Source organism: Ammospiza caudacuta, chromosome 8 (assembly GCF_027887145.1).
Source record: "Ammospiza caudacuta isolate bAmmCau1 chromosome 8, bAmmCau1.pri, whole genome shotgun sequence".
Classification (NCBI taxonomy): Eukaryota; Metazoa; Chordata; class Aves; order Passeriformes; family Passerellidae; genus Ammospiza; species Ammospiza caudacuta.
In genome coordinates, this window is record NC_080600.1 from 22,415,284 (window position 1) to 22,440,349 (window position 25,066).

General features: G+C 48.2%; 4 protein-coding genes across 8 annotated transcripts; all 4 read right to left on the reverse strand.

Moving 5' to 3' along the window:
• Window positions 1-482: 482 nt before the first annotated feature.
• HOXD8 (homeobox D8) lies at window positions 483-2,407 on the reverse strand. Of its 3 annotated transcripts, XM_058809648.1 has the most exons (3): window positions 2,294-2,407; window positions 1,876-2,023; window positions 483-1,310 (listed from the first exon to the last, which is right to left on the reverse strand). In XM_058809648.1, exons 1-3 carry the CDS (start codon window positions 2,405-2,407, stop codon window positions 1,015-1,017), a joined length of 558 nt encoding a protein of 185 aa, XP_058665631.1. In that variant the 3' UTR covers window positions 483-1,014. The 3 variants fall into 3 exon arrangements, with proteins under 3 accessions (XP_058665631.1, XP_058665630.1, XP_058665629.1); XM_058809647.1 differs by having other exon boundaries at window positions 483-1,307; window positions 1,876-2,407; XM_058809646.1 differs by having other exon boundaries at window positions 1,876-2,407.
• Window positions 2,408-6,368: 3,961 nt separating this feature from the next.
• On the reverse strand, window positions 6,369-9,287 carry HOXD9 (homeobox D9). 3 transcript variants are annotated; one of them, XR_009275007.1, is made up of 4 exons: window positions 8,105-8,980; window positions 7,374-7,540; window positions 6,828-6,942; window positions 6,369-6,600 (listed from the first exon to the last, which is right to left on the reverse strand). XR_009275007.1 is itself a non-coding variant. In XM_058809705.1 (3 exons), exons 2-3 carry the CDS (start codon window positions 8,541-8,543, stop codon window positions 7,299-7,301), a joined length of 681 nt encoding a protein of 226 aa, XP_058665688.1. In that variant the 5' UTR covers window positions 8,544-8,716; window positions 9,156-9,287; the 3' UTR covers window positions 7,280-7,298. The 3 variants fall into 3 exon arrangements, 2 of the variants coding, with proteins under 2 accessions (XP_058665688.1, XP_058665687.1); XM_058809705.1 differs by lacking the exons at window positions 6,369-6,600; window positions 6,828-6,942 and adding an exon at window positions 9,156-9,287 and having other exon boundaries at window positions 7,280-7,540; window positions 8,105-8,716; XM_058809704.1 differs by lacking the exons at window positions 6,369-6,600; window positions 6,828-6,942 and having other exon boundaries at window positions 7,280-7,540.
• Window positions 9,288-12,828: 3,541 nt separating this feature from the next.
• On the reverse strand, window positions 12,829-15,327 carry HOXD10 (homeobox D10). Its single transcript, XM_058809843.1, has 2 exons — window positions 14,586-15,327; window positions 12,829-13,187 (listed from the first exon to the last, which is right to left on the reverse strand). Exons 1-2 carry the CDS (start codon window positions 15,325-15,327, stop codon window positions 12,910-12,912), a joined length of 1,020 nt encoding a protein of 339 aa, XP_058665826.1. The 3' UTR covers window positions 12,829-12,909.
• Window positions 15,328-23,167: 7,840 nt separating this feature from the next.
• HOXD11 (homeobox D11) lies at window positions 23,168-24,583 on the reverse strand. Its single transcript, XM_058809839.1, has 2 exons — window positions 23,977-24,583; window positions 23,168-23,403 (listed from the first exon to the last, which is right to left on the reverse strand). The coding sequence occupies exons 1-2, from the start codon at window positions 24,581-24,583 to the stop codon at window positions 23,168-23,170; spliced, it is 843 nt and encodes a 280-aa protein (XP_058665822.1).
• Between the last annotated feature and the right edge of the window lie 483 nt (window positions 24,584-25,066).

Consider the following 25,066-nt stretch of genomic DNA (forward strand, 5'->3'; position numbering starts at 1 on the left):
TTTGTATTTCCCTGCTTGTCGGCCAACCTCGGGGGAGGCTGGGCCCGTTTTGGTTTGCTTGGAGCAGCCCTTGGGGATGGCGTGGGGCCGGAACGCTCTGCGGGCTCTCCCTGCGGCCAGGCAGGCAGCAAATGCTCCCTACGGCAGGGCCGTGGTTGGGGCAGCGCTGTCCCGCACGGGTGCGGGCAGGAACAAGCGGGAGTCGGGCCCGGGCACACAGCGGGGCAGGAACCGGCGGGAGCAGGGCCCGGGCACACAGCGGGGCCGGTCCGCAGCCTGCGCTCGGCTCGCAGGTGAGGCCGCGGTCCCCGCTGGCCGCTGCTTGGACAGCGGTACCGCAGCTGCTTGCGAAAAGCAGGTTTTATACGCAATGCGCCATTTCCAAACCCCGCTGAAACACCCAGCATCGGAGGAGAGACGGGGGAGACTCTGGATGTTCCTTGAGGAGTAGATTACAAAAGGAATATAGAGAGGCCGATACATTTTATAATCGAATAAATTCAGTTTATTTTAATCAAATATTATAGAAGAAGGTTAAATATATTCCTGTGATATTGTCTTCAAGATTATTAATTTAATTTATTCAACATAAGATAAAAACAAGAATTAAAATTGTACAAGTGCACTTGTCTTGATTAATAAAGCATTGTTAAATGTCTTACTTATTAATATTTATTATTAGGAAGTTTATGTCGTTTCCCACAATCACCGTCCATTAAGATTGCAAATATATATATATATGTATATCATTAGAAATTTATTGCTAGAAACTCTGTATCAAATTTGAAGAAATAAGTAGAGGAAATGTTAAATCTAGAGATCGTTCTGGATACGCTAATAAACAAAATAAAAGCACAAACAAGTGAAGCACCCGAAGCAGGTAGATGTCAAACGGAGGGATATGGGGTCACTCGTCCCACGACAAGATCACGTAGAGGTGTGGATGAGCCGACATGTCGGGCTTTAGCCCTGCTTATTTTTTATTGACTTTCACAAAGACATTTGGGGCAAAAATTAATTTGTCTGGCCTTCAGCTCTGTCTTCTTCCAGATCATGTGCTTCCTTTTTGGCCTCCCCTTCCTTTCCCTCCTGTCTGGAAGCGGGGAATTTGTCCTTGTTGTTCTCTTTTTTCCATTTCATCCTCCGGTTCTGAAACCAGATCTTTACCTGCCTCTCGGTGAGTCCTAGTGCGTGGGACACCTCGATCCTTCTCTTCCTGGTCAGATAGGGGTTAAATAGGAACTCCTTTTCCAGCTCTAGAGTCTGGAATCGACTGTATGTTTGTCTTCCTCTCCTCCTACCCGGCGCTGCTGTTTAAAACAAAAACACAGGGGTTTGGAAGTTGCTGTGGCCGTTCAAAACAAGGCGCAGGCAGGCAGCGAGGACCCCGGTGCCTCCGGAATCCCTCGAGAGAAGCGCCACAGAACCGCAGGGAGAGAAGGCAGAGGGCACAGAGGAGTCTAGAGCTTTGCACTTGAGTGAGAGGAACACAGCGACAGTAAATGCACGAAGCGCCTCAGCTGTCCTCCTGCATAGGATGCTGCGGGGTCACTTTATCATCTTGTACACCACCCCCTTCCCGACCCCGCACCCTTCCACGGGAGACAGGCGAGCGTGTCAGCTGCGCCTCGGCGTCCGACAGGCGTCTCAAAGGCTACTCCTGGGTCGGGAGCTGCCTGCTGCAGAGGTTTCTGCTTGCTCACTGCATATCTTTATTATCGCAGGCCACCGCGGTGATAGGACTCGCGGTGAGAGAGGTAGGGAGTGGGGGAGACAGAGGCAGGGAGCGAGAGTCAGCGAGAAAGAAGCAGGAGGAGGAAAAGAAAGTTTCAAACTCAGACGTGAGATGGAAGCAAATTTTTGACTGCGTCCAACCTTGTGGTCTCATCCAGGGAAACATTTGAGCAGGAGACGAGCTCTGATTTAAGTGGTCTGGTTCCTCGCCAATATTAGCACTGGACGATTTACAGTCAGGATATTGTACCAGCCCGGCCTCTTGCTGTGTCGTAAAAATCTGCTGTCTCTGTAAGTTATCGTATCCGTAAAATTTAGCGGGCTCCCCGTGACAGGTAACCCCGCTGCAGGGGGCAGGAGGCGGAGGCGCGGCGGGGGGAGGAGGAGGCGGCTGGTAGGCGGCCGTGGGGCTCCCCCCGGCCGGCTGGTAAAAGTCCGGGCCCGCGCCGCCGCCGCCCCCCGCCCCGCCGGGCGCGGGGTGCGGGAAGCCCGCGGCGGCCGCGCCGTTCCCGTAGAGCAGAGCGGCGGCGGCGGCGGCGGCGGCGTGCCGGCCGCTCACCTCGGGTGCGAAGTGACAGTCGTAGTACGGGGAATTGATGGCTTCCCCCGCCGCCGCCGCGGCCGCCGCCACCTTGTACTTGGAGTAGAGCGGGTTGACAAAGTAGGAGCTCATCGGGGAGGGGGCAGCGGCGGGCGGGGGCTCGGGGCGCTGCTCTCGCCGCCGCCGCCGCCGCCGCCGCCGGTGCCTCTACGCCGCGCTCATGCCGCCGCCGCCGCCGCCGCTGGCCCGTGCGCTCCCCGCTCCTGCTCTCCGTGTATGTGGTGACCAGGACTGGATTATAATCGCTCCCAAAATGACCTGCCTCACTGCTTTTACTATTTCCTATTAGGCACACAGCAGCCCGCGCACGCACACACACACACACACACACACACGCTCATGAGCTCAGGGGGGACTTTTGGCTTCAGTTTACATGTGCCGCTCCTCGGGCAAGAAAAAAACTCGGCCCAGCCCTGCCCGGATCCACCCCGGCCGCGGCAACCCCGCTCCCCCCGCCGGTGTGCGCTCGCTAGGAGCCGCTGAAAGGCCGGGCGCGCAGGGGCGAGGCGGCCGCGCAGATCCCGCGCGATAACCGCGGGCGCGCTGCCCGGGGCCGCGCCGCCCGGCTCAGCGGGGCTGCACTGCCCGCAGCATGGCCTGCACCGCGGCCGGCGAGGGCAGAGCCCCGCAGAGAAGCCGATGCCCACCGCAGGGTCTCCGGGGTGCAGGCGAAGGCAGTGGGGTGCCCGTGGGGCGGCACCGTGCAGCGGCAGGGCCCCCTTGCCAACGGGGCCTGCGGGTCATTTCCTTCCAGGCGAGCGGATCGCAGGGAAATGAGATGCACATTTACCCTTGACGCCTTGCACGCATGGCTGAGGCTCCAGGTTAATTGATACTTAATGGAAATCATGCCTATGAATATACTTTCCATCATTTCACCCTTGGTGGACGTCATTACCGAGGCAAAGAGAGGGAGGGGGGCGAAAAAATAAAAATGTGTGGGTGAACGGTTAGCACCGCTCGGGGACTCGGTCCGAAATAAGCGAGCCCTGTTGGCCGGGAGGAAGGAAGGAAGAAAAGCGCTGCCCGGCAGGCTCGGCGCTGCCCCCGCCCGGACCGGCCACCCCCGTGCCCCAAGAAGCAGTCCTCTCTTTCCCGCTTCGTCCTGCAGTGGGAATCAGATTTTTGGAGAGACACCCTCAGGAACTCGAGTCCGCCCTATTTTGGAGAGAGACGAAAAATGTAGGTGAAATATAATACAGGCCCAGCCAGAGCCACGTGTGACCGTCTGATGCGAATTGACAAAAAAATCCTTGTGGTTACATAAAAGGCATTTCAGGCTCCCTCCCCATCGCGCCCCGTTCTTCCACCACCCCCCCGTCTCCAGGCCGATTAACTCGCTTTGTCTCGCTGACCAGCCCGGCTGCCCCGCATGTGAGCACCCCACGGGCCCTGTGCCCGCAAGGACACCCTTGCCCAAGCAGGGGCCCCGGGGTGCACGGCTTTAGGAACTCGCGGAGGCTTAGGGACCCCCGGGCAGCCCAAGGAAAGGCGGGGGAGGCGGGAAAGGCCCGGGCACACCCACACGGACACGGACGCGGACAGACAGCAGCAAAAGCCCTTCGCCAGAGAGCACAGAGGCAGGGCCTGGCAGGGGCTGAGCGGCGGCATAGAGAAACTGCCTCACCCTGCGGAGGGGCACAGAGGGGCAGTGCCTGCTTCCCGCACCCGCGCCAGACACCCCCGACCCTGTTCCTGTGCGTTGGTTCCGCGGGCGGCCCCTCCGTGCCCGTCCGTGCCCGTCCGTGCCCGCGGTGCCCAGGCCGAGCCGCGCTGCTCGGGCCGCGGGCGCGCAGGGCGGGCGCGGCGGCCGCGCAAGGGTGGAGCGCGGGCGCCCTCTGGCGGCGCGCTGCGGCAGCGGCAGGCGGCGCTGCCCGCGGCCCCGCCGCTGGCCGGGAACGCGAACTGCGGAGCGCCGCGGGGCCAGCGCCACCGACTCTGCCTTCGCTGCCTGCACTGGGGTTGGGTCCCTTCTTTTTTCTTCCTTTTTCTTCCTTTTTCTTCCTTTTTCTTCCTTTTTCTTCCTTTTTCTTCCTTTTTCTTCCTTTTTCTTCCTTTTTCTTTCTTTTCTCCTTTTTTTTTTTCCTCTCCCCCCCCCCCCCCTTAAGTGCTATTTTCTCTTAGCACGTTTCGGTGACCCTCTTTTATTTTTTTGCCAGAGCTATAATTAACTGCATACAAAGAATGCGCCTCGTTTACACATGGCAGCCAGGAAAGACGTCTGTGCTTTGAAGACGACTGCTATCGCGTTTTCGATCATGTTCCCCCACATATTACAGCATTAAATCTCCATGTGTGGTAGTTTCAGAGTTATACGTTTTTGTATTGAAGATGTTATTTTGTTTGCCCGCGCTTTTATGTATTTATGGATTGATTTATGTAAACAAAAGTAAAGATGAATCTTTGTTCACCCCCTCCTTCATCACACATGCCTGTGAATTATTCGGTATAACGCGTGTGCACGAGACTGTGCATATGTGAAAACATATATTAACACAACCAACGGGCAGGAGTTAAAATATTCTGTTTGACACTAAAAGTAATTTCCATAGATGAACTGCGTTTCATCGATCGAGATGTTTGGTTTTCTTTCTGCCATTTTGAAATAAATGCACGGGATATTAAAAACAGGTAAACAAAAGGAAAAAATATACGAGGTTACATGTGTCAATCTGCTTGATATGAAATATTAAAAGATGGTGTGGGCTTGGTGAAAATTTCTTAACAGAGCCTCTGCTGCGATCAACACAATGCAGTTTTGTGTACAAGAATATTGTTTATGTGTTGTTACAGATCACACACACACACATCCCACCCCCCCCCCCCCCCACCATGGGTATTTGCGAAAATATTGAGGTTGGCATGATAGGATTCATTGCAACAGAATATCCAATGAAATACATTTCAACAAATAAGTGGACTTCGTAAAATCTCTGTTTCGTGACCTTCAGGTCCTTTTTGAGTCTGTTGCCTTGGCCCAATGCTGACATACTGAAATTTATAGTCCAAGGTTTTAAGACCTAGTTTGTCTGCATTTTTTTGCCTTTTTTCCCCCCTAACAAACACAAACATCAAAATAAGGTGCTTTCAAAGAAAAGTGCCATAGCATATCGTAAACTCATTAGGTCCAGACGTCTAGCCATCTCAATGGTTTTATTATACCACGGTTCTTCCTGTTTTAAAAGAATTATAGGTATCTTCTCGACAATGGATGGGAAGCAATGCAACACCTTTTCCTGGCGGTGCATGCTTTTGCTTTCTTTTTTCTTTTCTTTTTTTTTTTTTTTTTATATATTCACAGAGGTAAAAAACATTAAACACCAGGTCTCTCAGCTCTCCCCTTAATCTTGAATTAACCGAACTGCTCGTAAATATTTACGGGTCCTTCATTTTAATGGTTGCTCTTTAAACAAAGCATTTTTTACAATGAACTTCATCTCAATTATCTTGATAAAGTCATGTGTGTTTATAAATGCAGAAGGCATGAGGCGCGTCGCTAAATGAGCTCTCGCCAACAAAGCCGAGCGTTTGGCAGCAGCCGTGTCCCCTCCAGAGCTTCCAGCCTCCCACTTAAAGAAAGCAGAGGCTAGAAGCGACCCAGTAAGGAAAAAACCCAGGAATAAAACCCATGTTTAACCGAATAGGCATCACTGTGTGCCCTTGGCTCCTGCGGGCCGGCGTGGAAGCATTTCCTGACCGACCCCAAGGGATCGCTGCCGTTTGTGGGAGCGCTGGTACCTGAGGGCTGGGCACGGCGCGGCCCCTCGGCGCTGGCCCCTGGCAGCAGCTGCGGCTCGGGAGCCGGGGCAAGGTGCCGGAGGTGCTGCTGGCCAGCTCGGCCTTTCCCGCCCTCCCGGCCTTTCCCGCCATCCCGGCCTTTCCCGCCACCCCGGCCTCTCCCGCCACCCCGGCCTCTCCCGCCGGCCCGGCCCGCGGACGCTGCGCGGGGCTGCGCGCAGGGCGGGCGGCGCGGGGCGCATCGCGAGGGGCGCACAGATTTCTGCTCTCACCGCAGCGCTGTCGTTGGGTCACGGCAGACTTTATTGTGTAATAAGTGACAACAATTACAAGAGATCCGTGCCGGAGCCACGGAGCGAGCGGGTAATGAGTACAAGAGCACCGCGGGCAGGGACGGCAGCGCCGGGGCACCGGCAGGGCCAGGCCTACGGCGAGCGGCTCCGAGCGTGACACAGCTCCTAACAGTGCACTAAGGGGGGGAAGCAGCTCGTGGCCTCTCTGTGGCATCTATTGCGAAGGATTCAGACCTAGAAAGCAGAAGTTTGGGGAAAGATTTCCTCTTAGTAGGTCGTGGACAGCACAGCAACCCCCATTGATTTAAGCGGCTGTAATTTAATACGTATTTTATTACCGTAATTATAATTAATTTCCTTACCTTTATTTTGGCAAAATAACTATCTAGTCTACATCACTTTTAAGAAACATGTCAAACATTTAACATCAGATAGAGTTCCCAAAGCTAACGTGCACTCACAATATTGTCATCTAAATGGTCTGGGAAGGAGGAGGGGAGTATCAAGAGACTGAAAAACACGTTGTCGAGCAAGACAAAATTTCCGGAAATACCTGACACAGACCACGTTTCACTTCTACCAAGGAAAAAAAAAGAAAAAAGAGAAAAGAAAAAAAAAAAACGCGATTGATTTAAAATCCCTGGGGTGGAGTGGCGCAGGAGGAGGAGGAGGAACGTATGGGGGGGCTAAGGGTGCAGAGAAAGAATAAAACCAAACCAAAAAAAAAAAAAAAAAAGGACAAACCAAACCACAACCAAACCCCCAAAAACCCCCCGCACAACCAAACAAAAACAAGCAGCCACAACCCAAAACCAAAAAAAAAAAAAAAAAAAAAAAACCAAACCCTCAACAACCAAAACCCCACACTGCCCCGATAAAAATCCAAACTCAAAACTAAATCAATAGTCTCCAACTACGTTTCCACCCCAGCGTTATTCTCCTTTATTGCCTTTCTCCTTGTTCATCTTTTTCATTTTCATTCTTCTGTTCTGAAACCAGATTTTGACCTGTCTCTCTGTGAGGTTTAAAATCCTAGCTACTTCGTAACGGCGGTCTCGGGTGAGGTACATGTTAAACAGAAATTCCTTTTCCAGTTCCAGAGTTTGATACTTTGTGTAGGGACAACGCTTTTTCCTCGTTGAACGAGCGTGGATCCAGTTTGCTGCAGGGTTATCTGGAAGAAGGGAGGTATATAGGGAACGGGGAGGGGGGGGGGAGAGAAAGGTCGTTAAATTAATTTAACGAAGGATGGACTGTTTTCACAACTTTGGAGGAATTATCATAAAAGCCTTAATGCCCCAGTCTGTTTACTGTACAAATGATGTCTTGATGGTAGGTGGTTATGTGGAGTCTTTTATGGGTGCTTGTTGCTGCTTGCGCTGGGGTAGGCGTCTAGACGTTTTTATAGGTTAGTAAAACTATCAGTTTTGCACATTCGAGCCTTACAGGTTTCGGCAATAAATCAAAGGGGCAATTTCTTTCTTTCTTTCTCTCTCTCTCGCTTTCTTTCTTCCTTCCTTGCTTACTTCCTTTCTTACTTTCCTTCCTTCCTTCTCTCCTCCTCTCTTTTTTTCTTTCTTTCTTGTTCTCCCTCTCTCTCTCTCTGCCGTTATTCCTCTCTATTTCCCCCACTCCCCGTTTTGTTTTGATTGTCTTTTTCTTTTATTTTCTTTTTCTTGTCTTTCTTTCTTCATTTTTTAGGTTTTTTTGAGGGTTTTTTTGGTTTTTTTTTACTTACTTGGGTCAAGTTGCTGCTGCTTCTCCTCTTTCAGATCGCTGCTCGGGCTGGGGTTGTGGCTGCAGGCGGCGGGCTCCTTGGCGCTGCCGGCAGGCGCTTTCTCCCGGGACTCCTGGAGGAAGGAGCTGCACGTGTACTCGGGCACACCGATCCCCTGGGACTCCCGAGACGAGGAGCATTCAGTCCTTTTGGAGGAGGAGGAAGAGGAGGAGGAAGACGAGGAGGTGGCTGCTCCCGTCTCCGGCTTTATCCCGTAGTGGCGCCCGTTGGAGGAGCCGGAGCCGGACGCGGAGCCGCCGCCGCTGCTGCCTCCGCTGCCGCCGCCGCCGCCGCCGCCCGGGAAGCCCGGGAAGGGCTCGATCCAGGAGCGCACGTAGCGGCCGGCGTCGGCTGCCCCTAAGTGGGGCTGGTGCATGTAGGGGTGGTAGATCCCGGTCATTGCCGCAGACGGCTGATGGTGAACAGTGGACCAGGAGGTGGAAAACACGGTGGATTTTGGTGCAAAGCTACAAGAGGAAAAATCTGAACTCTCTGCAACACCTGATGGCCTGGAGGTCGCACTGTGACCTCCCTGGACGAATCTACTCCCATAAACTTCTTCGCTTTCATGGCCTATGAGAGAATCGACATAATAGTTACTTATGGTGCCACTAGACGACATTTTAGGCTCCCCTCTTAGTCATATAAAAGGTTACACTGTTAACTGTATATGATACCCTCCCGGAGAACAATCGTAGTATTTTGCAGACAGCAACCCTCAACCATTGGTTGTGGAGCCCACGTGATCATATTTACCAATACTGCGAGTAAATCAATCCGCTAAACTGGGGCTGCTGTGATTAAAAAAAAATCATCATCAACAGCGGCCCCGCACAGCGCTCCGCACCGCCCGCGCCCCCGCACGGCTCGGGGCCACCCGTCCTGCCCTGCCCTGCCCTGCCCTGCCCTGCCCGCCCTGCCCGGCCTGCCGTGCCCGGCGTGCCCGCTGTGCCCGGTGTGCCCCCTGCCCGCCCGGCCTGCCCGGCCCTCCCCGCTCTCCCGCCTGCCCTACTTGCCCGCCTGTCTGTCCGCCTGTCTGTCCTGCCGGCCCGGGCGCGGCGGGCGTGGCCGCGCTGGCTGCCCACGGCCGCGGCGGGTGCGGACTATTTCTTCACCTTCGCTGAGCGATTTCTGCCATTCATTTCTTAATCAATGAGAGGCAGGGTGTTTAAATAAATCCAACAGCCTTGGCTTGCTAATCACACTCCAAGCTGCTGAGGGAACCCGCTGGGAAAGGGGGATTCTTGCCTGTAAAAACAAACCATCGCAAGCTGGGACTGTAACGACTTCTCATAAAACAGGAAAATGTTACAGTAAAAGCACATTGCGGTACTTCCATATTTCAGAGCATGTGCGGCTATTATTATCCGCTCCCCTCACCCCCGGACAGAAAGTTTCCCTGGAAAGGATACACTTTTAAAAAGAGATGCCCATTGTGTTGTTTTAAAACAGGTGGAAGACCTCTGTAATGATTTTATGCCTTTCAATAAAAATTTTATGAGGTGTATTTGATTATAGATTAATGTGTCCCTAATAAAATGGACGGATGGAAACAGCAAAGCCTCTGTCTCCGAGCACGACTGACGTGTGGCTGAACACATGCTCCTCTATCTGCGGAACTTTGGGGCTACACAGCCTTCACACAGCCCCCCTTTCGGGTGTGCAGCGCGGCCCGGCAGGGACGCGGGCACAGACACGGAGCAGGCGGCGCGGCCGCGGGCAGGGCCGCACGGGCGGGCGGGCTGCGGGCCGCGGGGCTGGCGCTGACCCCAGCCCGCCGGCAGAGCTGTCTCCTCCGCCCCTAGCTCAGGGGGAGCCACGTTCAATGCCTGCGTGACCGGTTTTTTGCCCCCTTCGCTTTCTCTTGCATGCCTTCCCTCCCCAGCCTTCCCTTCCCTCCCGGCCTGGTTTTTCCTGCCCGAGCGAAAGGACGCCCCGTTAGTACTGAAAAGTGGATTACCCGTGGTCTTCTGCCCACGCCTGCTTCCCCGGGCGAGGGACGGTGGCTGTGTCGGGATCTGGAGGAAACGCAGAGAGTTAGTGGCGAGCCCGCAGCACGGCCCGCCGGGGGCACGGACAGCAGCGCTGGGAAAACACTTCCTACTCGCGGGCCGTTATGAGGAAGGGACTGAAATTCCTGTTTATTTAATGATTTATTGCTCTCCTAGGTTGTTTTCTTCCTTTTTTCCCTTTTTTTTTTCTTTTTAATTTTTTCCTTTTCCTTTACTCTTTTTTTTTTTTTTGTGTGTGTGTCATTTGGCTTTAGCATTTTCTTCTGCCATTTTATAATTTCTATTACATCGTTTTCTAGAAGCTGGGTTTGTGATATGGCAAAGAATTGCCCCTCGCTTCAAAGAGATATAAATTGGTAAAGCAGGCAGATTAGAGTGAGCCTCATTTTTACATACGTTAAACTCTTGGTATGGAGCCAGCTATTTACTTCTCACTGCCGAAACTTCTATGGTGGTGTAGCGAGTACCTTTAAAGGAAAAGAAAAGGCCGTGCGAATGTATGCAATATTTACGGGGTTGTTTTGTGGGTTTGGGGTTATTGGGGGGGATATTTTTTAAGCATCGTTTCGATGTTTGTTTTCGAAAAGGGAAGGAGCACAAAGTACCTAGGTGCTTGCGGCTCTCGCAGCTCCAAAATGATGATGCCTTGGTTGGAGGAATATATAGCCTCTTCCCTCTTAGTAAATGTGCACATGAGGAAGTACTGGATTAAATTAAATATCAACGACGAAAGAGCAAACAGAATATCAACGACGAAAGAGCAAACAGAATACCACCAACAGCATTATGAGCAGTGTCTGTCACCAAGTCGCACAATATTGGCACTATCTTGAGTTTTATTTCTAGATTTAGAAAGAGCTTAGGGGAGAAATGGGCGTTGATTGTGAGCAAGCTGGTTTCCCAGCGCCAGCAGTAGCCACGCTACTTTTGCAGTGCCCGTTTGAAGGTGAAAGTATGCCCAAGCATTTGCACTTCAGTTTGAAGTCATGTTCATTTGCAAGCTATTTGCAGTTCTACTGAGTATATGTGCTCGCATTCGCCCGCTCCCAGCACACGTACCTTCCTCAGCTGCCAGCGCAGAGCCCTGCTAATACTATTTTTCAGCTATGTACAGAAAGGGTTAAGAGTCGTGAACGTCATTAGCTGGATGTGTGCTACTAAAATGGAATTGCGCGAAATAAAACGATCTCTGAGCAAACAGAAACGGTGCAGGGTGACAAAAGTGGGTCTGAAGAGGCTGGTGTACTTTTGTGAGCACGCCTGGGAGGGTTTCTGCTCGAAAAAAGCCAACCTCGCCAGATGCTGGCAATGTTTTGAGGGAATATTTTTTCCATCCACGGTCTTCTGAAAGCTGTTGAGCCGACCGAAAACCGAGCTCCTTAACATTTACTTATACCTAGCTTTGCATTTATTATGGAGGTTTTTTGTTGGTTTTTCCTTTTTCTTTTCTTTTTTTTTTTTTTTTTTTTTTTTTAGTGAGCAAAGATATGAAATCAAAGTCTGCACATTGTAAGCACGGAGGGAGTGATATTTTTTAAATCAACGTATGAACATCAAATAAAATGACACACATATTCCTGACAGCTTGTAGTAGAAAGATATTTTTATCACTTACCATTTACGAGTTGTATGAGTTGATTGGATGAGGATGTCCAGTTAAGTCATAATATTTTACAACTTTTTTATCCGTCCTCTTTTTTTTTTCTTTTTTTTTCTTTTTTTTTTTTTTTTTTTCTTTTTTGTTTGGTTTGGTGTGGGGTTTTTTAGGTTTTTTTTTTTTTTTGGTTGTTGTTCTTTTTTTTTTTTTTTTTTTGCATTCAGTTTGTCAGACTGCGAACATCACACAACATTTTATCAAGTAATCAGTTGTTTACAGATACATTTATAAATTAATTTGGTATACATCATTTCCTGGCCCAGTCTCCACCCCACCCCGTAGGGAAAAGAAAAAAAAAGAAAGGAAGGGGGAAAAAATGGAGGAAAAGAAAGAAAGAATGCCAGGCAAACTCACACAAAGACCAGAATATGGTAAAAAAGGTATACCAGTCCAAAAAGCTGTTGACAGAGAGAGATCAGGAGACCAACCTGTATCCGTGCTTCAAACATTTGTAGAAAACCAAAGGAACCGCAGTAGTTTACAGAGTTTATTGCATTATACATGCAAACAGAACATGCACAAGTAGGACAATTTGCTGCTGAACGACTACTATTCCACATATGCACCACAAGGAAATGTCTACAATGGAGAAGAAGGAAATATTCCATTTTACGAAGGACAATCTCTAAGTTCATTTGAGAGGATAGTTACATTATAATGTGCTTCTCTTTCCCCCCGCCCCCACAGTTTCCCCCCACTCTTTTTCTGAAAGTATTGAATGTACTCAAAATGTTATGGCCCGTGTAACAGCCCCACATAAATACCATTTTGTTAGTAAAAACATGAAAAAGTCACATTGCTTGGATGTTCGACAGTTCCAATAAGTTAAGACCAAATGATAATATTCAATAATAGTTACCCTGCATTACGATGAGAACAAAAATAAATTACACGTGCTAGGTTTTATATATACTCATCATAGTAATACATATTCACTTGCAGCGCTAAAAGAAGGACGAAGAGTCACATTCTATCAGAAAACAAAACAAAACAAAACAAAACTGGAAAATGCCGGGTTTTGCCAGAGTCTCTCCTGCCTTTATCAAGTGGTGGTGCTGTGCCCATTCCTCACTGGTGCCCCCCCCCGGGGTTAGGGTTTAAGAGAAGGTCAGATTAGCGGTCAGTTCCCGGATTCGGTTCTCCCTGCTCATCTTCTTGAGCTTCATTCTGCGGTTTTGAAACCAAATCTTGACCTGCCTGTCAGTGAGGTTTACGCTCTTACTGATCTCTAGACGGCGCTCTCGAGTGAGATACATATTGAATAAGAACTCTTTCTCTAATTCCAGTGTTTGGTGTTTAGTATAAGGACACCTCTTCTTTCTGCCACTCTTTGCAGTTAACCAATTGCTTGTTGGAGTATCAGACTTGATTTCCTCTATCAAAATCAAAGAAGAAGAAGAAAAAAAAAATCAAAAATACCTCAGACTGTTAGAGTGTACCCTTGGCCATGACCCCTCCTCTGCAGTGTCTGGCAGATATGGTGGATGTGGGCATTGCCCAGCGCCCGGCTGAGGCGTGGGCTCAGCCAGGGGACCTGCGGCCAGGCTGGGCTCGCCTGTCCCCAGCCCTGCGCCCTGCCCTGCGGCCACCCCGCTCTCCTGCTCCTGCCAGCAAGGGTCTCGCAAGTTTTCGGCCGGCGTTTAACATTTCAACAATATTTAACCTGCCGTCCGCCCCATGGACACATCTAAACGGGTCTAGCCTCGCCATGGCCGACCCGGGCTCCCACGATAATTGCCACGGAAATATTCCAATTACAAAATAGGCTCGCACTGTATTTTGAAGCAGCATCCCCACACACATCAGCTGAATCACGCAAGCACACCTATAAACAGATATAGACATTTCCCAGGCAAAATAATATACAAGAAATTACGACCCCCTGTCTCGGATTTTTTTTCTTTTCATTTTCCTTTTGGGTTTTCTTTTCCCCACCAGAAAGAAATCTCCCCCACATGAAGCTAGACCTGTACTACTAAACATAATTGAGATAAAGAAATTCTCAATGCACACAGAGGATAAAAATTGACCTAGAGGTTGCAAAGTACATTTTGATAGCAGAAAATTTCTCGTTTTGGGATTCTTCGATACACGCCGTTCGAAAGAAAGGCGTTAGTGCACTTTAAAATGGAAAATAAAATCAGATGCCACCACTTTCAGGTTTCAAAAGCATTTCAAAATACTGGTGCACTTTTGGAGACCAAGCCAAGGTTATCTAAAGCACCACATTGAAATATTCCACCCTTGGACCAGGCAGATAGCGGGCTGCTGTTTTCATTGTGCATTTCTTTCCAACTTTACCCAGTCTGGTAGCACCTATTCCTCACCTATTTTAAGAGGATCGTAATTAACTTTAAATGCAATCAAACCGCAGTAAGGCTCAGTGGAAAAAAAAAAAAAAAAAAAAAAAAAGGCGAAATACAACGAGAGAAAAGTTGCGCTGCTCGTATTTTACAACCTCCAGACCCGCTTTTTTTAGAGGTATGGGGCTGCTTTTGGCTGCTGCAGCGCATTACGGAGCACACGGCTATATTCCCCGCATCACAGAGGCTGTCTGCGTGCACGGGAGAGGCAGATCTCTACGGAAAATCTTTGGACCGTTTTGTGAAGCATTTTTGCCTGCCAAAATCTTCAGAGAGACAGCACCTGCAGCCCGATACTCCTTAGCATTAAATGTGATGGCTGTGATGCTCGTTAGTATATTCGAGCGTGCTTTATGGTGCTGGCGTGTTGGAGTTACACCACGGCACGGCTTAAACTCGGTAATACAGACCTTTACTCTCCTTCTCCTGGACTTCTGGGCTGGACACGGAGCCTTCGGGCAGACAGCTCCGCTCCTCTTGCAACGTGGACTTGGGCTCGGGACTTTCCACTTGAGAGACTTTAGCGGTGCTGTCTTGGTTGTTCGGGTTTTCATTCATTTTCTTTTCCAGCTGAAGTTGAGCAGATATCTGCGGTTTGGAGCTGCCGCGAGGGTTTAACTGTAACATTACAGTTGAACTCGTTTCAGGGCTATTATTGTACTCTTGGGTTTTCCCAGTGGCGTAGGTCTGGCTCAGTCTAAAATATCCTGGGACAGGAACCTCGGGGTTCTCAATGGGGCATGATTCAGACACCAGCCTCTGGTAGGAAGGGACGTCTGCAGAAATGAGTTTGGATCTCTTATCGGAATACATGCAGCAATTGCTTTCTTCTTTAATATTTGTAGTGAAGGAACAAGTGGGGACCTGCTGTGTAACAGGTTGCTCTATTCGACAAGATCTGTTCGGGTCTGTCCAAGTGTCTACTTGAGGTATATAAGGATGTACATTCATACCCATATTTTGGTGATTAACTTCTCTCTTAGCCAGAGACGGAAGGAGTCCACAGGTTTGCATCCCATACGTCCCAATGTCTGTGCTAGGTGGCATATACATGCTGGCGCTGTTGGAGTAGAAACTGTCACTCCTGCACGCACTGATGAGAGAATCTACTAAAAAAGTATTAGCGGCAGGAGAGCTGTTGGGAAAGGACATTTTGGGGCGGAATTTGAGGAAGAGAGATTGTGTCCTTTGTAGGCTGACATCTCTAGGAAAACATTCCCGTGTAATTGCGGATGCCTCCGCGCGACCACATGACAGGCGGGCCAATGGCAGCGCCCGCCGCCCCGCGCGCCGCCGCCCCGCCGCTGACGCGCCCCGCCGCGCCGCCCCGCCGCGCCCCGCCGCGGTCAACAGCGCCCCCTGCGCCGCCGCGCCGGCACCGCACCGCGCCGCGCCCCCGCGCTGCGGCACCGGCCCGCGCCGCGCCCCCCCGCGCGCCGCGCCGCGCAACCTCCGCGCCAGCCCGGCCGCGGAACCCCCGGCGCGGAGCGGAACCGCGCCCGCCCGCCATGGCTCCTGTAAAAGCCCCGCCGCTGACAAGTGCGGGGACAAAAGGTTGCGGGATTTATTAATGCGTATTAAGGAGAATCAGGGGCGATCAATAAAACCCTCATCTACATTCTCGGGCTACTCGGTAATTTTCTTGCTTCTGAAGCTTTTTCAAGAGTTATACCCTCTGTTGCCGCGCACGGGAAGATATTTTATTAACAAATCAATCGAGACTTTGTAAAGGATAAGATTAATAGTTAAGATTTAGCATAATGGCGTTCGCGTTATGAATTATTGAAAATTATACTATTGATTTTTTTCCTAGCTGCTAACCGAGAAGGTCAATTTTTGTTTTAACACAAATCGTCAAATATTAAAAGGTGGACTTTTGTCATAACTCGAATTTTATAGGGAAGCCACATTCCTAAAATTATTTTACAATGCTCTCTCCCGACCGCCTGGGAAAAAAAAATAAAAAAAAAAAGAAAGAAAAAAAAAAGAAAAAAGAAAAAAGTGGGTTTTTCTCTTGCCCTGCAAACCGAAAGCATCAAAAAGGAAATTTCTCCTTCTGTAGTGTTGCTCATCAAAAAAGCATGCAGAAACTCATGTCCTCACTGCAACTCCTTTAACTCCTTTAAGCAACTTTTCCAGTCTTTTTTTATAAGAATGATGAATGCATCTGTATAATAAAGCAAACAAACAGCAAAGAAAGCAACCAACAGAAGGCAACACTAACTGTCTACATGGCAGATCAGAGTTTTCCGTCCCAACATTTTAAACGTGTTTTATTGTTTTTCCTCCCACTCCTTAGCCGTATTTGCACCCGCAGCTACTACATTTTAAATAGTGGCGGTAGAAACTGTTTATTACTCTTTATCGTTTTACTTTCTTTTCTCTTTCCTTTTTCTTTTTTCTTTTTTTTTTTCTTTTTCTTTTTTTTTTTTTTTTTTTTTTTTTCCCAAACTGGGGTATTTCTTATCTGGGACCAATGTTGTCAAGGACCCTCATCCACACAAAGTGAACTTGTTGATAATTTTTGTTTGGGACTCGTTCGCCTGTTTATTTTGGGCCTTTCTACCATCAAAACACCCTTTCAGATCCCCAAGAGCAGGCAGCACATGAAAGGATTTTTAAAAATTTAAATGCGTCTTTCGCACACTTACAAACATGCGTTTTCCACCAGCGTGGGTTTGAATTTTCCTCTGTTTCCTGGCATTTGGATGTTTTTGTACTTTACCGTACACTTTAGACCGCTGGAAACAATAACCCTATTTAAAATTTCGCGGTGGTGGCAATGAGACAGACCTTTTAAAACCTTATCGCAGCTGTTCAAATACAACATCATTGTCAGGTTAAGAGCCAGCGTCTTTTATAGCTGCGGTCTCCAGCTCCTGGGTTGCCGGAGAGTTTAAATATTACCTTCGTAATATTCGCTGCTCGCAGGCTCTTTCGGCAGCATCGCCTACGCCTGGCGCAGCCCCTGCCCGCCCCGGGCACGCTTGGCCGGCGCCGCGGGCTGAGCCGAGCCGAGCCGAGCCGAGCCGAGCCGAGCCGAGCCGGGCGCGGTGGCCACGTAAGATCATGATCAGAGCCATGGCTAAGACTCGCCTGCGCCGCGGAGAAGCCGCGGCGGAGCCCACGACGCTCCCTGCGAGCGCCGCGTCCCCCCCCGCCTCGCCTTCTAGCAATTTCCTCCTCTTCAACAACAGCCTGGACAACCCACAGAGTTTAAAGAAACAAAATACTATTTTTCTTGACGCAGTTTAAGGCTCGACTATTAAATCTAATCAGGAATTTTATGCCCATCAAATGGTTCTTTCATAATCTTTATTTACACTGTAAGAAAAGGGGTCCCAGAAATATCCCGGCTCAAAGTATCAGCCCAGAGGTTTGCGGCGGGTTGCGCCCAACAGTAAAGTTAAAACAATAAGCAAATGCTGAGCTGCTTTCCACGCCGGCCTCGCTGCTGCTGCTGCTGCTGCTGTTGCTGCTGCTGCTGCTGCTGCTGGAGGAGCTGAATTCTGGGCTCCTGATTAGACATGAGGGCTCTTTGATTTTTTGTAATTGAAAATATTAATTTCATGCATGTCACTACACGGAAACTCAGATGACTGTTGTGATTATAGTAATTTAAATATTGCGTTCAGGACTGGCACACGGCTCCATAAGACCCTTCGCTCACGGTAAATCATGAGGGATTTAAAAACGGGCAGCAATTTTTTATTGAAAATGAACAGTAGAAAGTTTAAGTTTGATGTAAATAGAAGTTGAATAAACATGCGAGAGCCATTGGGGAACTGGGGACTTAGGCTCTGGGCATTTAATGTCACTATTGTTTTAAATCATATTAAAATGGAATAAAGTAATTAACATTAATAAATAAATCAATATTGTGCAATAAATGAGATATACAATCTACATTAATATAAAGGTTTTGCTCTCAGAGCCCCATATTTTTTAGAACGAGGGTGAAAAAATGCCCCAACCAATGGGTCCATGCAGATGTAAATTACTGTTTGTAATAAAGCATAGGTGGACATTACAGTTTTCTCCTCTAGCAAATGTCAGGGCTAAAAACTGCAGGTTACCAGACGTGGCAGCAGGGCTTAATTTTCACTGCCTTATCTCCCTGAACCTTATTACTGGTGATATGATTATGTTTTTGTCTCGGCTGTGCCGAGCATTCTCATAGTTGCAATTTGCTGTGTTTGTGTCCCATTATGCGAGGGGGATGGGAGAGGGGTACGGAAGAAGCCAGATATTTTGCAGATGCCTTCAGTAACAAAGGTATTGCGAGAAATGTCTTATTTTTAAAATAGGCTGGAACCCCGGAAGCTTTTAGTAAATTTCCTTTGATTTACTTGATTTCACCATTTTATTTAGGGTGTCTTTAAACGCGCTGACTGTATATTTTATGCCACGCTGTTAAATTGCAGGGACATTGAAGAAGAGTTTTATTTAAGAAAAAAAAAATTTGGTACGATATTGTGATCTTTCTTCTTTTAATAAAGCAACTGTCACGTTGCCCAGATTTCTCTGTGCCGTATTTTCACAGAAAGAGTCTGCGTCTGGGCTCAGACTCTCTAGATTTTTTTGACTGAGGTAAGGGGACAGACACGACATACTGATGACACTATGCTTTTTCCTAAATATGAAATCCTATAAAATAAATAAAATAGCACGCTGATCTTTTCTTCAAAGGTGTTAATTCTGAGCTTAAGGATCGCCCACTAGCACTGACCGTACGCTCAGCTTCGCCCTGAACCCCAGCACTTCTCCTATTGAATTTCCATATTTTTGTGCACACAAAGGTGCCTGAGTGTGATGAGATTTTAGCGTGTATATTGGTGGCCAGTTCCGCCTTCAGCCTCGGTATTTGTGCGGCATATTTATCTTTCGGCGGATTCCTGCTGCATTTATATTTTAATCGGAAAATAAGCAAATGCCCTTTTGTTTCTATGTAAAGGACAAGTCCAAAGACATTTGGAAATAGCTCACAATCTTTTCTATCTAGAGAAATTTAACTGGGAAAGGGATAAAAAGGAAAAATAGAAGAGGTTACAGACAGACTCGCACAGAATCATCACATTTACACAATGGTTAAAAAAAGAAAAAAAAAAAAAAGGAAGAAAGCGGCGTTTCCATGTTCTCTTGTATAGATATAATTTTCCAAAATTAACAGCGCACCCAGGTTGCCATCACCCGTTCACATTCTCTGCCTTCGGCCTCACTGTAATTGCGAGGGTTTCGAGCACCTCGTATGGAGCCTGATGGGCTCGGGGCTGGTGCGGGCTCCCGCAAGGAGCCCCCTCATGCCAAGGAAAACAAACACCTAAACTTCGCTGAACATTTCACCCTAGCAAAGTGTAGGTCCACCGAGAGACCGGGGCATTTTCCTCCGGGATACGGCTCTGCCTGCGAGGGCTACCTCTGGCGTCAGGGATCCCAAGGATTTTGGATTGTACAATGCCGGTTTATTGCCGCCGGAAAGGCTATTTCTAGGAAAGTGTTAACAATGAACTTCTAAAAAGGAAAAAAAAAAAAAAAAAAAAGGAAAATAAAAAAGAAAAAGAAAAATAAACCACACACCAACAATCCAGCAGACAAAGTGCTAACAAATGCGTTCGCGAGAGACTGGGCTCTAAAAAATGCGGAATATGGCTAAGCCAACATGAAATAGATTTCGATGAATTCTGCAAATAAGCAGAAAGCAGCGAAACCCTTTCTTTCCTGAGATTCTGACTAGAAATCCACACTGGAAAGAAAAAAAATCTTAAAACAAAACAAAAAAAAATTCTCAGAAAGACAGAACATGCTCGGTCGCTGGAGAACGTCCAAGAAATTCATAAGAATGACTTTAATTCTGTAAGCTCTACTTTCATTTTAATAGATCTCCACAGCACTTTTAAAGAGAGGGACTTCATTCAGCAATGCCTTGGAAAGGTGATGTTAAGATATTAAAAATATCTTTTCTCTTTAGTCTCTCTGTCTTTCTTTTAAAAATAAGCATGCTCAGGAGCTAATGTTAATCTCGCCTTTAAATAAAATACGTTTTTAACATTATGTTTTCTGTACCTAGAGGTTTATCTAAAAAAATCCGCTAGTAAGAATCAAAGATAAATTGTGGAAATGCATATTTTTTATATTACTTTTGTTCCACCCGCGTTAAGGCTGTCCTTAAAAGAGTAGATAGATTTTCGTTCTAGGGAACGAATTCTGAATATCTTTGGGATTTGATTTTTTTTCCTTTCTTAAAATTATGGGATTTTTTTTAAAGCTCGGATGCATTATAAAAGATTACGACCAAAAAAAAGAAATTCTTTTAAAGTGGCATATTTCTCCAGCACGTCACGGTTATGGGTTATTTGTTTAATAAATCTTTTTGATGCTTTATTTTCTCATTTGGAAGGCCCTGAAATCTTATCGTTACTTATATATTAGATATTTTATTAGCAGCGGAATTATTATTAGGGGGGAAAGAGGCAGGAGCGGCGGAGGCTGCGGCACTGCAGCGCCCGGGCGCGCCCTCCTGTGGCCGCGGCCCGCCAGGCACCGCGAATTTCCTCCGCTCCCGGTCTTTCTCCTCCGCGCGATTCCTCCCCAGCCGTGGGCTTCTTCCCTTCCTTTTTGATAGAAACTTAACACCGCTATCATTGAGCATTTAGGCGCGATTAGTGCTGGGGTGTCTCGGTTTCCGCGGGCCGCTTTTGCGGTGTCTTGGCGTTTTGAAGGCGTATTAATGGGCTGAGATAGACTGTCAAAGCACTGCAGGGAACAGAAAACCAAACGGCTCCTTCTAGCCCTGTGGATTAAGGATCGGGAGACACGCGAGAATTTGGCTGTAAGGTCAGGCAAAATGCCGTGAGGAATTCCCCGCGACTTTGCGCATTTCTAATTAATGGGCTTTGTGGGGAGGCCGCATAGAAATATCGTCTTTGTGCCTAAATTACGAGACATTTCCTACTATTTTTTTTCCTAAGCAAACCTCTTTTTTTCTTATGAGCTAAAAAAAAAAGGAGAAAAATTACAAAAAAATTTTAAAAGAGACATTTTTTGGGGGGGGGGTCGAATTCCCAGGGCGCGGAAGAGAAAGAGAGGGAGGTGAGGAGCCCCTGTGCTCCAGCTGGCAGGGACTGGGGCAGGGCACGCTCACTGCACGACGCCGAGAGCTCACCTCGACCCAGCCGGGATTTTCTTTGCGTTATGATGCATTTGCTAATATGGCCAGCTATGCGGTAAAAGTGTGTGTGTGGCTGTGCGTGTGTGTGAGAGAGAGCGAGGGAGGGAGGGAGAGGGTGAGATAGAGAGAGAGTGGGTGGTGGTTGAAAATAACAGAGGAACCTTAAGGCGCCTAATTATTCAGAAAGGTTAAAGGTGATGACCTTGACATTTTGGAAGTTCAAAGGCATACACTTATGTTTTTCTTGCTAAAGTGTTTTAAATTTTTTTTTTTTAGCCATGCCTCCCTCCTCTTCTATTTCCCTATTTTTTGAATTCTCTGTTTTTTCCTGACTTAGCTGGCACTTTTGCCTTCCCTGCCTGCGAGAGTAGCGAGAGCCACCTCGTCCTATTCAAAAAAGCCAAATTCTTTTCTCACTCGTCGCCTTTATTGCACATTGCGGAAATCTCTTTTTCGCCCACCAGAAGGTGTATAATATAACCCAATTAAGCTGTTTAGAACCTCGGGTTTTATGGTGTTGTCTAGACAGTTCAAGGTTTTGTAAACAGCCCAGCCAGGTCACGCAAGATAAAGCGGCGAGGAGCGGAGCGGGATCTGCTCCGGGTGCCGGCCCCCGGCGGGGCCCGCCGCGAACGGGAGCGGCAGCGCGCTCAGCCCCGCTCCGCTCGCCCTGCCCGGCCGGCGCGGTTAGAACCACCCCTCTGCTCCCAGAGTGCTGGGGGTGGGTTGTGCTTTTGGTTTAGGGTGGGTTTTTCTTTTTTTCTTTTTTTTTTTTTTTTTTTTTTTTTTTTTTTAATTAAATTTTCTTTTTTTTTTTTTTTTTTTCCCCAACTAGTGCCAATTGTTTATAGCTCCCTCTTGTCTGACTCGCTTGGAGCCCTCAGTCTTTCTGCCTTGCTCTTCACTAACAAGTAAACAGTCATTGGCGTTGGGGATTCTGGGCTTATTCGGAGCCTGACCAGTTACACGAAAAGCCTTTTTCGTTGTTTATAGTAATGGTAGCACCATCAGAAGTGATGGTCTGCAGACAGCCATGTTGGCTCTGTCTCACAGCGAACGGGGAAGGTACGCATACCTACAAAGGAGACTCAGCCATCTGAACTATTCCTTAATTAAAATGCTTTTTAAAAAACCCGGGTAGCCTTCCTCACATTATTATTTAACTGAACTTGGCTCTAGCCCGGAAAACGCTAAGATCCTTCGGAGATGGAAATCCATACAGTGCACGGAAGTTATAACCTTAACTTTACTAGAAACCATTTATTCACATGAAAAAGACAGTGGCCCATGCTTTTGGATGACAATAGAAACATATATATATATATTTTATATATAGCGAGCGTACATTTACCATCTCTTAAATAAACCGCATTCACTTAAAGGAAGGAAAGTGTTATCCTAGCTCAAAAGCAACAACAGAGCCCCCCCCGAACTCAATGAATTGTAAGCAACAACTACCAGACACACTGCAGGTCCATTGCTGGCACTGTGGGAGAGGGAAAAAAAGCACCTTTGGCGAAAAACACTCGAGAGTGGACAGTTGGATTTACCCTAGCTTGCCCTTATCAGGAATCTGCTCCGCCAAGCCCCGAAATCTCCAGTGGCCATTCAGTGTGGGGAGTTGCACATGAAAATGAAACTTTGAGTTCCGCAGGGTGGATGTGTCAAGTAAACAAATGAACTTTTGCGTTCAGATGGTAGGTCAGAGAGACCGACGTTTTCTTTGTTTTTCTTCTTTCTTCCTGTTCTCTTGCCTTTTTAATATTATTTTTATTTTCTTTTTCCTTTTTTTTTTTTCCTTTTTTTTCTTTTTTGTTTTGTTTTTCAAAACAAGGGATTCCCTGTGAAATACTGGAGTCGATCTCTGTTCAGTTTCTTTTCTTTCATCCTTCGGTTCTGGAACCAGATTTTAACTTGCCGGTCAGTGAGGTTGAGCATTCTGGACAGCTGCAGTCTCTTCTCTTTGTTTATGTACACGTTGAAGAAAAATTCCCGTTCCAGTTCTCTTATCTGATATTTGGTATAGGGGCACCTCTTTTTCCTCGATCGCTGGGGAATTGCTGAAATTCAAGAGAGAAGAAACTGATTCACGCTGTTGCTACGAACATGCTCAGCTAGGGTTTGGTGGCAGACTTTGATAATATCCCATTGCCTGCAAAGCAGCCCTCTAGCCCTTCAAAAAATATTCCCGACGCTTATAATCTCCGGGTGACTTAGCAAGAAAAGCCAATATTTCCCAACTTCTCCTTAAAAGAGAGCTCTTCGAGCAATACAGAGAGATATTTAAATGGGCTGGAAAAATTCCAAGTTTCTCAAACTCCTCTCGCACACACCCCCCGCCCCAAACAAACGAAGATCTTAAGCTCTAAACCGAAGGCAGCTCTGAGCACTACCTGTGAAATCTCTCCGTCTCCCCCCGATGAATCAACAATTTAATAACAATTAATATCCTCTTCCAAGAATACCTTAAGCCCACCTAAATTGGTTTCCTATCGTAAACACGCTTTACAACGGTAAAGGAAATCTTATAGGATATATAAAATCCTTTGGATGCTTATAAAATTGCACATAAAATGCGGCTTGACAAAGTGTTGGCCTTGTACTCTTGCCCCCAATTTACTACTGATACCTACCTGAACTGTTGCTCTTCTCTGCAACAGCCTCACCAGAAGGGGAATCGGCGCTGTTTGCTGGTGTCACTTTCTTCTCCTGGCTGGAAGGTGTTTTACTGCAAGTGCTGTTCTGGGCTTTCAAGTCGCCCTTCTCGGCGTCCCCCTCGCTCTCGGAGTGCTGCTGGTACGGGGGTCCGGGGGCTGTCTCGTAAAACTGGTCGAAGCCTTGCGGCAGGATGCCGTTCCTCCCCACCGAGCTGTAGAAGTTGGAGGCGGCGGGAGACGGTCCGTGGTGGCCGCAGACAGGGTCCGTTTTGAACAACATTTCCGTCCTCCTGTTCGCGGGCTGCAGAAAGTCTCTGTGCATCACCTCTTCAGCTGAGTAATAAGGAGCATAACTGCCCCTATACTGCCATTTGCTGCGCTCTAATCCGTATTCCCTGAATGCCACTTCGCGCACAGGTTGAACATGAGGTAAATTAGAAGAATAAGGAAAAGTCATTTGACAGGACGACGATTGAGACAAAAAAGAGGGTTTCGTCGAGAAATCTGAGGGTGAGACGTAATAGGCGCACCCTGGCAGATACATATTGGATGTGCCGTGACTGCAATCGTCAAACTCAGTCATGTCTTCCTTTTTGCGATTGCAAGCAACCAGGAGGCTTCAATGCATTGAACAAGATCCATCTATTGCACAAGAGGGTTTGGACAGGATCAACTAAGAAAAAATCCCCACCGTGTGCTGACGTGCAATTCATCTTGATTGATTCTAGTGGTAATTATGTCACGTGACGCGATGTAGAAATGTCCTTATATCTATATCAGCCCCTCGGAAAGGCTCCTAAGATCTCTCCAAAGAGCCCTCCCAGCACGGGGAGGCGAGCGCGCCGTTTGTACAAATATAGCCGGTTTTGAGTCTCATCCTTTCAGCAGGCGATGCGAGGCGCACGTAGGTGGTGCGGATCACCTGGGGCCGTGCCGCCCGGGCAGGCGCCTGCCCACCGCCCCAGCCCGGCGCGGAGCCCCCCGCCCGCATCCCCGCCTGCCTCCCGGCAGCCAGGGGGGAGCTCGGCCGCCGCCGGGGAAGGCAGCCCCCGGAGCGAGCCTTGGG